The following is a 13634-nucleotide window of genomic DNA, read 5'->3' as shown; positions in this document are numbered from 1 at the left end:
AATGATTTCCACCATTGAAATCTAGCTAGGCCCCACAGTGATTTTTATCTGTCATCCAACTTGTTCATAAGATCATACAGACATGGATGAATGGAAAACATAAAAATAAGCTTGATTCAAAACTTACTTAGCCCCTGAGAAAGTTTCAACGGTAGATGTTCAATTCACACTGTTTCCTGTTGTGTGGTTCATTTTAGTGTTGGATATACTTCATTTTTTTGTTCAAGCCTTAAAATTATCCAATAAAATGAATGGACGGAGTGGATCAAATACATAAATCCTGGTGAACCTCATAGAGTTTACTCAGTACGCCAGTACGCAATCCACTTCCTACTGACAGTACTCCGTGGGCCCCGAAAATATGAACGTGTTTTATCCCAGCCGTTCATCTATTTTTCCAGATAAATATAGAGCATGAACCTAAATTAGGAAGATCCAAATCTCACATGGACCACACCATAAGAAAACAGTGGGCCCGTTAAAAACTTGGTAGGTTTCATTGTAATGTTTATTTGTCAAGATAAGGTCACACAAACCTGGATGAAGAGAAAACACAAATATCAGCTTAATCTAAAACTTTCGTGGCCTATAAGAAGTTCTTAACGGTGAGTGTTCAATCTCCATTCTTTCCAATGGTGTGGTTCATATGAGATTTGAATATTTCTAATTTTTGCACTAATAACATAAAATAGTCTGAAAAAAATGTATGGATGGCGTGGATAGGACACATATATCATGTTGGGACCCGCAGAGCACTGTCAGTAGCTAACTCGCTACTGACGCTGTCAGTAAGCAATCCGCATCCGGGTGAGGCCGGGTCTCACCCAAACTGCTCTCCTCTTTATTGCGTGGCCACGGACGCGGATTGCGTCCTACCCCCGCCTGTCTCCAGCTGGAAACGGGTAAGGCCTTTGAGTGGCCATCGTGATGTATGGGTATTATCCACACCGTTAATTCATTTTTTCGTATCATTTTAGAGGATAATCCCAAAATTGAGATAGATATAAGGATTGAGTGGACTACACAATGGGGATTAAATTCTTACCGTTGAAAACTTTTCGGGGGCCAGAGAAGTTTTGGATGGAGCTGATATTTTTGCTTTCTCTTCATCTAGGTCAACGTAACTTTACGAATAGGTTGGATGGCAAATAAAAATCACGGTGGACCCTAAAAATGTTTCAACGGTGCGAATCATTATCACCGCGGCTTCCTATGGTGTGGTCTACTTGAGACTTTGATCTATCTAATTTTTTTTATTATAATATAAAATGATACAAAAAAATGAATGGATGGTTTGGATAATACCTGTACATCACGGTGGCAACTCAAAGATCGTGCCCGTTCCCAGCTGGAGACGGGCGGGGGTAGGACGTAATCCGCGTCCGGCGGGTGGTACAGTGGTACTGTTGTCTTTCAAAAGTACACGTTGCAGACGCGGATTGTCTGTGCCATCGGGTGCGCATGAAGTTTCTGTGGTCAGAATGTGTGTGGGGCTCACACAGATACCCGTGAGAAATCAACTCCGTCCATTAGTTTTCCAACCTCACAATAGGACATAAATCCAAAACTCAGGTCACTTAAAAACTTATGTGAGCCACACGACAGGAAAAATGGGCTTCGTGAAGTTTTCAACGGTTGAAATTTCCATTCTCAATTTTCCTCTCGTGTGGTGCACAGGAATTTTGAATCTGCCTGATTTTTGGAACCCATCACTTTTGAGAGGTTAGTAAGCTAATGAACCGAGTGGATTTCTCACAGGCAGTGTCTTCATGTGACCCGGGCACAGGCAATCCATCTAATAATACCCATCATGGATGGCCAATGCTCCCAGAATCAAGCATGATTCAATCACATCCGTCGATTTTCTTCTCTTTTCCTTCACTGTTCTGATCTGATCGCTACAATCATCCGACGCATGTATATTTGGAACCATTTTACATCCAAGCATAAAAAACTAGATGAACGGTACTGATTGACACATCACCCTTCATAATGTACTGTGAGAGATGGCCTGCTATATTCTGCTTCTATCGGCTCTACCACACTCCGATTCAAAAGATGGACTGATGGACCAGATGGACGGACAAGATGCAGACCGCGTATCAATCAAAAGAACACGTCGCGACGAACCAAAAGAACCTGCTCGGTTTTAATTGACTTCAACGCTAATCGCTTCCCTCCTTTTTTCCATCGCTGTCGAGGTTTCGCTACTCGCACTTTTGAAAGCCGACACGCGAGTGGAGCATTTTCACACGCATGAACAAGTTGGTAATAGATCTGAGCCTTAAATAAGGTGGGGCACAACATTTAGGTCTTCTTTTCTGGAAATTAGGTCATTTCTCTAAAGAAATTAACCACAATATACTAAAATAAATCAACGGCTATAAAAAGTTATTTCATCCGTCCATTTCTTTTAGAAACTGTGGCCCACAAAGGGGCTGATATTTTTTTCAAAGGGATCTAAAAAATTTGGTCCACCTGATAAAAATCTTGGATGTTTCACACGTGTGACGTATTCTCCTACGTGCTTGCGTGTTGAGGAGCTGGGTCCCTGCACGCGTGTAGGCTTATCAAACCTCTTCTAATCGTGAGATCTGCGGCAGAGACGAAAGAAAATTCCCCGAGAGAGAGGGAGAGACAAAGAAATAGTAATATCTCTGCCAAACAGCCCCAAAGAGAATCTACCAAGGGTTACGCTCCCATGTTAATTTTGCACCGTTTTAAAAATGGTGGTGACTCATCCTCATCGCATGTGAGGCTGATTCACAAAATCCAGACCATCCAAATTGTGGGTCACATTATGGATGGATCATATATTCAAAAATAACAATAATCGAGCAATCAATCCTAGCTTTCCAATCAATCGAAATCAAAATGGATGGTTCCCAATTTGAAGGAAACAATGAATGGTTAATATCATGCGAAGTTTTTAGGTACAGGCATCCATAGTTGTTTCAGCCATTTGAACGGTCATGATTTCCTGAAAACTATGCCATGTTTACGGTTGAAGAATCACCACCATTTATTAAAGGTGCAAAACTAACATATAGGAGTGTAACCCATCTTTGAAAAATGAAAGTTCTCTCCCTAGACCAAAAAGAAGAAATCTCTTATATTGTCGTAGTTGCTTTGATTCTCTATCTCTCTGGAAGCAATCTGTTATAATTAAAAAAAAATTAAAAATTAAAATCGTCTGGAGAATTGCTATCTGTTCCGTGTTTGGTTGGAGCTCTTGAACTCTGCTTCTGTTTCAAAGTTTCCTTCTAAAAGGTAAGGAATGTCATTACCATAAGCAAATGCATTTTATATAATTCAATTAGGAAAAAAAAATGAAGATCTCTTCGCCTGTTTTTAATTCGATAATTTTCTTTTTAAAAAACTAACATTTTATAATTAGATATCGAAGTCGTTTTTCTCCAAAAAAAATAAAAAAACAAAATCAAAGAGTCTGTTTATATTCGCAAATGATAATTACATGTTCTTGGTTCTTTCTTTCTTTCTTTCTTTTCTTTTGGGAATTGGATTGGTTTTCTATTGGATTTCGTGTCGGTATGTGTTTGTTCTTTGTATATTTTCAAATTCTGACTAGATCTTGGTATGTGATTCCACCCATGCTGGCCTTTATCTGATTCTCTTGTACAACTATTTTGTAATTGGTAGGATTTTGATTGCAGGGGCGGATTTTCAACAAGTTGGTGTTTTTGTTTGTTGGATTGTTAGTGTTTGGATTTCAATTGTGGGTAGAATTTTGATTAGTTGGTGTTTGATTTTGCCGGATTTTTTTAGTTTCTCTAATTGAATCGTTTTGTGATTGTCCAAATTTTAAGTTGTATGTGAATTTTCGTAAGTGGGAGTGTTTACTTGCTGGATTGTAATGCTAGTAGAATATCTGCATGAGATCGAAGTCGTTTGTCGGGAGAAAATAAAATTAAAAAATCAAAGTTTATTTATGTCGGCAAATGATAATTACACGTGCTTGGTTCTTTTTTTCTTTTTTTCTTTTGGGAATTGGATTGGCCCTCAATTCGTGGCAGATTTTGCATCGGTTTGTGCTTGTTCTTTGTATATTTTTGAATTCCGGCTAGATCTTGGTATGTGATTCCACCCATGTGTTGGATTGTTATTGTTCGGATTTCAATTGTGGGAATTTTGATCAGTTGGTGTTTGATTTTGCCGGATTTTAGAGTTTCTCTCATTGAATTGTTATGTAATTATCCAAATTTAGGTTGTATGTGAATTTTCGTAAGTGGGAGTGTTTGCTGGATTGTATCACTAGTAGAATTGCTCCACAATAGATTAGCTGGGTTTTTTATTTTCTTTCTTTCTTTCTTTTTCCTCGTTGCGTTAGAATTTTTTCTGTGATTAGCTGAATTTTTGTGTGCTTTTATTGATGGATTCTTAGAGTTTCTTTATAGCTTCTACATGTAGGTTGACTTCCAAAGGCAGGTTTTTGATAAGTAGGTGATTTTATTTGTTGGTTTGTTATAGTTTCTCTTGTAGAATGATTTTGTTGTTGGTTGATTTTCAATCCCGAGCGGATCCTCAACAACTTGGTCTTTTTATCTCTTCTCAGATTTTTACGATTTCTCTTCTCAAATTTCAATTGCTGGTGGATTTTCGTATCTAGTTAGATTTTTATAGATTTTCTTTGTAGATTGTGTTCCGTCCAATTTGGATTAGTGGTGAGGGATTTCTTTTTGTAAGATTGTGATATCATTGGATTTCATCTGCCATCTGTATGGATTACTACCATAATCTTTCTGGCTTTCAATTACCACGATCGAGTGTTCGTTTGCCCATAAACAGGCTGCCACCAAAACCCACTCGACGAGATCTGCTCAAACACCTTGAAGGTTTTGCAAAATTCAATTGCTTCAGGGCTGGATTCTGTTGTTTCTTAATTCTGGTAGGATTAGGTTTATTGAGTTTGATTCAAATTGGGGTTCCCAATTCAGTTATGTTATTTTCCTAATTGTCAGCAGAGAACCCTTCTAGCATCCATATTTGAAATGTAGTGAAACTGTATTAGAGCTCTGTCTCTCTAATACAGTTTCTCTACATTTCTTAGGAGATATTTTTCAAATTTTAGTTTATCCCGTTGTCTTTCAATGTTCGCTGATTTTCTTAACTAGATTATGAGCTGGTGTGTCTGAAATTCTTCAAAGACTCCGTTTGGATGCGGAAGTGAATTGGATTCAAACACAGTTTAATGAAAGAGGAAACCGCATGGATTAATCACCCTTCCTAGTATTCCTGCCCTCCAATTGCAGTTGAATTTCTTTCCCAGTCCTACTCGATTGTACTGTAATTGGCATTTGAAGTCCAATCTGTCAATAAAGGAAGGAAACTTTTGTAACTTTGTTCCTTTGATTTTACTGGAGTTGCTATTGCAATTCAATTCAATAGCATGTCCAAACGCACATCCAGATCTCTCTCTCTCTTTCTTTTTCTTTTTGGTTTTACACTCTCATAGAATGTCTCGAGAGTTGTTTTTCTTATGTTTCGCTTGTATACTTTGTGAAGCAGAGCAACCACCCAGAGAGAGCTCGGAGATCGTGTGATAGGATCGAACGGTGAGATTCAAACAGAGGCCTTTGATCTGTTTTTCATGGTGCCATCTCAGTGAATCACTTCTGTATATTGGATTCATTCACCAATGTGCCATCCTGTCGGCTTCGAACAATAGCCCAAAAGCTTGTGAACTCCTGAGTAACGAAGTGAGATTCATTAGTTTGGTGTTTGTAACCTGTCGGAAGATCCGATTCTTTCAGGTCTTTGGTGGAACATGGCCAGCAATGTCCCTAACATCCGGTTCGTCCGTTGTCCAAAGTGTCGGAAGGTTCTTATAGAGCTGCCTGACCTTCCTGTGTACAGGTGCGGCGGATGTGATGTGGTTCTCCAAGGTAACATTTCCAAGCAATTTTTCTTTCCTATCCTTTGATCTTCGATGTTGGTTTTTATGTTATTATGTTATGATCTCAGCGAAGAAACGAGGAGAGAGCAGCCGGTCTAGAACAGCTGAAACAAATCGAGTTCAGAACAATGAAGCAGAGCATGCATCCAACAGTAATGAATCCATTGCTTTGAGCCAGCAACTTACTGCTTGCTCTACAGATGCATATGTTTCAGATGCGGACCATCCAAGAGAGCTGGCTGTGTCTGGGAATGCTGATGTGAGAAACCCAAATGCAGTTTCTTCTTCTGGTGAGCTTGATAGCCATACTAGCAATGGAGAATCGGCAAAAACAGCTAGAAATGGAGAAGAATCGAATGTAAATGAAATGAAAGATACCAACTTTGAAAGCCCAAAGTCGAATGTTGAAAGCCAAATAGTTACTGGTAACTCGACTTTGGACGAACAGGCAGAGAAACCTCAGCCACTTGATCAATGCATCCGTGACCGTATAAGCCCAAGAGAGAATAAGGAAGTGAGAGAAGAACCGATCCACCGCAGCACCATTTCAGATGATACTGTCATTACAAAGCTTGGTGGGTCACTTGGCAATCTTTCAAAATCGCCAACTAGAAGCTCACATGCTTATGATGCAAGCGTCTCTTCCTGTGGTGACGGCACCGATGATCATGTTCCAGACCGGCATCCAAATTCATCGAACAGAATTCTGTTTGAATCTCAAACGGGTGTGGATTCCATCGGCACTGGTAAGATTAATGCCGATTTGGAAATTCAGTGTCAAGTAACCAACCTCTCAGCAATGTCGCTGAATGAGTATGGTTCAGCTACCACAGGCGGCATTGCTTGGAATCAAGATAACCCGTCCAAGTCTGCCAGATATGGACTTCAAGCACCAGAGCAGGGGAGTGTGCAGGAGTCCGACGTCTTCCATTCGGTAAATAGCTGGATGGAATCAGAAAGAGATGGGTCATATCGATATCCACCATCAAGGGACTCTGGCCACGGGTGGGGCCCGCCCAGCATTTATCAGAATGGCGGCCCATCAAACTACCAGCATGAAGAGCTTCCAAATAGCCCGAATTCTTATTCATCCAATAAGCTCAACTACCTCGAGAAGGACAGGATCGAACTCTTGAAGAAGGTGGAGGAATTGAAAGATGAGCTCAGTCGATCATATGGCCAGAGAAGAAAAGGGAAGGAGAAGGTCCCAATCAGAGGTGTCCATCTGGAAAATCAATGGCCGTCAGGCTACGATCACCATCGCCTGCCATACTACAACACAAGCTATCATCAAAATCCTCATCAACCATATATTCAGAGGAAAACCATGCCCCACCAATTTGGGCCATCGCAAACACAATTCACAATCAGACAGCCCACAAGCTGTTCACTCCATGTCGAACACTCCTGTCCACATTGCTATCACAAAGATTGGCAATTCCACGCTCATCCCCCACCCAGCGCCTACCGCAGCCAAGGGCTATGCCAGGCTTGTCCCAGTCATACATGCTACCATTCCTGCAATCCAAGTTCTTCCCACCCGCAGCTGCATCCAGACTCCAGTTTCCTGCCACACCACCACAATCCTCATCCACATGAGCCGAGGCTCGTCGAACATGAGATGGAGAAGCTGCAGCGCAAAGAGCGACGCCAGCCGACAAAGCGGCATTGCCTTCCGTTAGCTGGTGGGGCCCCCTTTGTCATATGCAACAGATGCTGGAAGCTGCTGCAGCTGCCAGCAGATTTTATGCTGTCGACGAGGAGACGCCACAAGCTACAGTGTGGTGCCTGTTCTAAAGTGCTTGCGTTTTCACACAATGGGAAGAATCGTACCTCTTCTTACGTTCTGACCCAAGAACACCGTAAATGGAGTGAGGCCAGTGATATCATTAGCTCTGCGACGATGAATGCCGCATCCACATCTGGTGTCGATGGATTTGTCCACGGTGACCCGATCTCATATTCTGACGATTATGGGCTCTCCGTCTCTAAAAGCTACTCGACAGAGGGTGAGCCTGTGTTCCTTGCTCCTCCAATTCATCCCCATCGAAGTAGTTGGAATGACAGGAATCATGCTGAAAGTAGCTCTCTGAAGCCACGAACACAAGGAAGAAAGAAAAGGGTGATCGCCGAACAATCCGAAAAAGAGCCCGAGCACTCAAACAAAGTGTCAGAATCTGAAGAAGCGAACATGGAGATGTCGCCACTCCATATGCTCATGGGCTATTCTTCAGTCAGTGAAGTCTTATACGGGCCCCGCTTCCTACGGAGAGGTTCTCAAAGCCGTAACATTGAGAATACAGTCACCAATGGATCACTGGAGAACAGTGTGGTATCCCCACTGCAAGATGCAAGCGAGGAAGAAGTGTCATCGAAGTTGTCATCGAGGAATGCAAGACTCCAAACTTCCCTGGTTTCATAAATTTAAGCAACTAGAGCACCAAGCGGGCCGACGGACCTGGGAATCCTCGCTAAGTTCAAGCTTCAAGGAGTGCGGCATTGCTCCATCAAGTCCATCGGGTTATCTTTGGCTAGCCCATGTGATTTATTCTTGCTGGAATCCATTTGAGAACAGAGATTTTCGTTCGAAAATCGAAGGCTGATATCAATCGGCTAGTGAATATGTAGATGATACACTTAACCTTCGGTGATGATTTTATCTTTACTGGTTCGATTATTAGAAGCAATAAGCTAGAAATTCACATATCTAGTAGGACATAATCAAATGCTGATTTTTTATTTTTTATTTTCATGTTGTAATCTTGTATTTGTAAGTGATTTTTTTATTTTTTTTTTTGTATTAGTTTTTTAATGTTGTAATCTTGCAGTGAGTATGTGTTGTAATTTGTCAGTTCTTTTGTCTATGCAATTGAGAGATCATCTGTGCATATATTAAGATATATATTTCATTCGTGGTTTTAAGTCTGGTCCAAGTCACACTCAACTCAATGAGTCGACTCAGATTCTGGCAAGCCAAGCTAATAAACCCGACTAGGTGAGTCACAACTTGACAGACCAAACAAGTCGATCCGACTCTAAAATCAGTGCTTTCATTTGATTCTTGATTACAGTAATTATGTTCTAAACAAAATAGAGTTGTTGTAATGCATTTGAGTTCTTGTATGTTTAGGATGTTATTGTGTAAGGGGTCATTTTGCTCACTGGAAAATACCCATCTGGAAGTGGAATCCGTAAGGGTAAATTCCTACATGCAGGACCTTTTAAAGTTTAGAAGAAACGGTTTCCAGTTGGAGATTCTAATTTTCAGGTTTTTTTTTTTTTTTTTTGGGAATTCTTGGCCAGAGGCTGGTTTGCAAATTCGAAGGAAACAGGTTCCATTCCAACGGTCACTTTTTTTGATTTTTTTTAAAAAGTTCCTATGCAGTATACCCTAACAGAGTCCGAATTCTGCAAAATTGCGTTACTAGTACTCAAACATTACAAACAGAATCTAGTTCTCAGGGATTTTGTTTTAATGGAAATGAATTCTTCAGGCCCTCTTAAATTCCAGGTCGCCAAACAACCCCACAGCTTGAAATGCAGAAATATGTGACTGACACATAACAGTTGCCGACTAATGGATGCAATGTTTGCTTTTTCATTTATTGAGAGTATAAGAATTTGGGTTTGTGAAAACACATACCCAAACGATTTAGGATTTCAAGGAGAAAATTGTAAGATTTGGGGATTTTAGAGAAAACCCAACGGTAGAAAAACAACTTTCCAAACTTGGACTTTTTTTTTTCCCGCGCCCCCATGTCCTGTAGTCATTTCCACTCCGAGATGAATCCATCCACCGGTTTGTCTGACCATGTTTGCCCTAAACTTAATTTGGTTCACTCAGAAGGTGGGCCACAATATTGGAAACAGGTGGATCGGTTACAAAACTTTGGCTACTAGGCCTTCCAAATCCTTAAGGGGTTTATCTAAAAGACTCACGGTATAACTAAAAAGACGTGTATTTGTTTTGCAAACTGTAGCCCACCTAACCAGTGAATCAACCTAATTCTTGGGATAGGAAGTCAATATAACTTTGCCTTTCTAAAGGACGGATTGGATCTTTAGACCTACATGCGATAATGGTAAACATGTAGTGTGCACATGAGCTTGTATTGCACAGGTGCATGGGCTTAACAAGTCAGCACTGGGTTCTTAACAAGTCAGCACTGTGAACCCACCACGATGACCATGGGACATCCACTCCATCCATCCATTTAGGTATGGGGCCATCAATGGGCTGGGCTCGGGCTGGGCAAAATCAAAATTTTGAATAGGCACAGCCCAAACAATTCAATGAAGTGAACCCATGCCCAGTCTGTTGACAGCCCTAATAGGGTTATGACCCCAAAAATTAGGTAGATCCAAGACTAAAGTGGGCCACACTTGCTCACCATTAAAACCTTTGTGGGGAAATTGTTTTTCTTATGCATGTATATCAAACATGCATTTTTTATTTTTTTTTCACACAAGCAGTTCTCATGAAACATTCCAAAGAATTGTTTGTTGAGAATCAATTCTGCGGATGCTTTTGGCATCGCCAAACAGGCCCCAAGAGATTTGGAATTCCAGAGAGATGATGGCATGAAAAAGACTTAAAAGAAACCTACATCTTTTGGGTTCCAATGTACACTGCAATGACATTTGAGATTCGCATCCGGTTACATACCCATGGGGCCCATCCAGTGAACGGATAAGATCTCGCACAAGCGCACCCCACTGGCACATGGGCCCACATAGCTGTTGGCATAAAGGATTAGGGACTCTCTGGGATGTACCGGATAGGCCGTGCCACCCCATTTTTTGGTTTTATCAAATCAGGCATCATCACTTCTCTTTGAGGTACAAAGATGACTCTGCTCAGGATGATTGGATTATTCAAGCGACTGAAATTTTGCATGATTTGTGTTTCACAAAATCCTAAAGAAATATCAAAGACAGACATTTCACTTCTGATTCTCTGAATGTTTATCTATTAGACATTCTTCCTGTTTTGGATAATTGTTTATATACAGTATACTTTGACGTTTGTCCCTAAATAAAGCAAAGGGGATGGATTTCAATCATACTCAAATTCTATTTACAATAGCAGATGACAGAGCACACGGGAAGGACAGGTTATGGAATATCTAAGTTCTTGGGTAGGGACTCCTCGTGCTCATTTGCCGACTCATTTTACGGTTTGAGGCGATGGAGATCCTCTGGTCCTGGAGCATGTTTAGTTCTGGTGCCAATAGCCGGGTGTAACGGTCAAAATACAGGAGCTGTTTTATGAGAAGGGCAAATTCACGAGGAAATTTCAGCCCGTATGATTCACTGACACGAACCTGTAAAATAGATTGTCAGGAGGAGATAAGTGAGTATTATCTTCGCAGAACTGGAAAACACGTGCACGTGCGCGCACACACACATGGTTTGATTCTCATTTGTTCGTGAGCATCAAAACCATGCCGATGCGCACGCAATGTAACAAAACCATGCCAAGATTCCAAAATAACATGATTCCATTTTTGTTTAATTTCTCTACCAAATGGAGAGTTGCATTTTAAAATTTCTAAACATCAGTGCTTTTGCAAGAGATGGGTGTAAGTGTTTTTTTTTTTTTTTTTTTGGGTTAGCTTGTTAGTACACACCCATGTCAGTACACACACTCCATGTTAGCCACCCCTGCTAGGGATCGATACCAAGACCTCAAGTGTTGAAGCGAGGTATCTCCACTCAGTCTGCCAGTTGAGCTATGGATCTGGGTGTAGATGGGTGTTAGTGTTTGATGACTTTAGAAGTTTGGGTATGCTTCATTTCACAAAATTTTACTGGTTTCCTTCCTACCATTTAAAACACTGGGGTATGATACGTGCACTGCACGTGGAGAGAGTAAGGGAGAGAAAAAGGAGGGAGGCCGAGGGAAAGGGTGTGGCTACACACATGCAAGGCTACAAGCAGAGGAGGAGGAGGAGGAGGATTTTGATGGTGGACAACCATGCCCACTTTTCCAGTGCTGTGAACCAACCAAGCTTTAGATCTGCCTCATTTTTCAGCCGACATCCTAACATGAGCTGCACAACAGATATACCGTGTGGATGTTGCAGATTCATCAAAATGGGCTCCATAGAGCCATTGTCGCACGAGCTCCTTGAGGCTACATCTTCTATGCAGGTCACTTGCAAAGAAGAGAAGAAGCGGATGCAGGCTGCTCCCGGTAAGGAGTTGAAAGGACAAAAATACCTTGTGGGTTGAAGGACTACCGAATGAAAAAAGAACCCAATGTTTTTCCCACCCCACAAATGATCCATCACCATCATCATCTAAGCCTTATCCAAACTAATTGGGGTCGGCTACGTGAATCCTTTACGCCATTCCACAACTAATTACAGGGGTAAAAATGTCCAAATGCACTCATGTTATATATAGTATAGAAAACATTAACAGTAGATGACCACCATGAAATAGATGCTTACCACATCAAGGAAAAGAGCATTCATCTGCCTCTCGTCAACAATTACATTAGCTGATACGGCAGCTCTATCTGGCCCCCTCGCAGTCGCAACAACAATTTCCGTATCTAAATCCTGTATTGAGAAGGGTATTAAGTCAATTTAGGAGATAATCAGCATGCAAAATTGTCAGAAGCATATGAGTGATGACAATGGAAAATAGAAGTATAACGCACATTTCAATTTCTCAAAATCAGGATGAATAGCAAATGGTGGCAGTTTCCTTCTAAATCAGATGCTTTGAATATAAGAGATCAGTATCCAGGTACAAACAATTCTTTATGAGTCATGACATTAGCTTAATTCTCTGCATGCCACCAATGTGCCAGACTGCCAGTGCTTTACACCAACTGTAAGGCAGATGGAGAAACAGAAGGGTATGAGAATATTCTCTTCATGCTTTTCCAGGGAGTTAATAGTTGAGAGAAAGATTAAATACATTACCAGATGACATCTAGTGTGAAGTTGGAGAGGTGGAAGTCAGTTTTCAATTTTTGTGAAGTTTTGGGACTCTTCATGGCTAAATATTTCTTGTAAGGGTGCACTGACATGGTACAAGTACCACCACCAATAGTGGCGGTACGTAGCTATTGTTGTGTCCATGTGGTATGTGCATAACATCAAATTCATCCAACAGGTGTGTCCCATCATGATGGTAGACCACCCAGCCCCCCCCCCCCCAAGAAATATTAGACAGATCCAACCATCAGGTGGGCCACAACATAGAATTAATGTAAAATTGCCTAAAATCTCAAAATTCATGTCTCAGGCCCGACTAGATGATTGAATTGGCCTGATTTTTTGGGCATCCCGTCACCATGGCGCGGCACATCTGTTGGATTGGATGTCATGCACAAACAACGTGGACCCCGCCTCTTGAATTTTGGGGGGTTTGGGGCATTGTGCATTGTTTCCTTCAGTGTGGGAGCCCACCGGAATCGTGGATTAGCCTGATTTTTAAGGCTTCTACCCATCACATGGGATTGCCCATGTTGGATGAGTTGGGCATGCACATACCACATGGGCCCCACAATAGCAAGGTACCAAGTACAGATTTGTTTGTGGGCAGGCCAACCATACCACAGACTTGCTTTGGGGGGGGGGGGGCGTGGAGAGGATTGGAAGCAATAACCTTTGTATCTGGGGGCTCTTGGCCCCCTGGTGTTGTTCCTTCTGTTCTTTAGCGAAAATTTTAAGGATACATATTAAATGGGGGAAAAAAACTGACA

At 41.4% G+C, this 13634-nt stretch overlaps 2 protein-coding genes across 5 annotated transcripts in view; one reads left to right on the top strand and one right to left on the bottom strand.

The window, feature by feature from the left end:
• The first annotated feature begins 3095 nt into the window (after positions 1 to 3095).
• On the top strand, positions 3096 to 8800 carry LOC131253628 (protein ENHANCED DISEASE RESISTANCE 4). Its single transcript, XM_058254704.1, has 3 exons — positions 3096 to 3270; positions 5527 to 5903; positions 5983 to 8800. The coding sequence occupies exons 2-3, from the start codon at positions 5786 to 5788 to the stop codon at positions 8334 to 8336; spliced, it is 2472 nt and encodes an 823-aa protein (XP_058110687.1). The 5' UTR covers positions 3096 to 3270; positions 5527 to 5785; the 3' UTR covers positions 8337 to 8800.
• Positions 8801 to 10832: 2032 nt separating this feature from the next.
• LOC131253627 (uncharacterized aarF domain-containing protein kinase At5g05200, chloroplastic) overlaps positions 10833 to 13634 on the bottom strand; it is a 32487-nt gene continuing 29685 nt past the window's right edge. For all 4 annotated transcript variants that reach the window (XM_058254700.1, XM_058254702.1, XM_058254701.1 and 1 more), the window contains 2 exons: positions 12370 to 12480; positions 10833 to 11238 (listed from right to left, as the gene is read on the bottom strand). In XM_058254700.1, the coding sequence (XP_058110683.1) occupies positions 11041 to 11238; positions 12370 to 12480 (309 nt within the window). In that variant the 3' untranslated portion in view covers positions 10833 to 11040. The remainder of the gene's footprint in view (positions 11239 to 12369; positions 12481 to 13634) is intronic.

This window comes from Magnolia sinica, chromosome 8 (assembly GCF_029962835.1).
Source record: "Magnolia sinica isolate HGM2019 chromosome 8, MsV1, whole genome shotgun sequence".
NCBI lineage: Eukaryota > Viridiplantae > Streptophyta > Magnoliopsida > Magnoliales > Magnoliaceae > Magnolia > Magnolia sinica.
The sequence above is the reverse complement of the archived record's forward strand: the minus strand, read 5'-3'. Positions and strand labels throughout refer to the sequence as shown.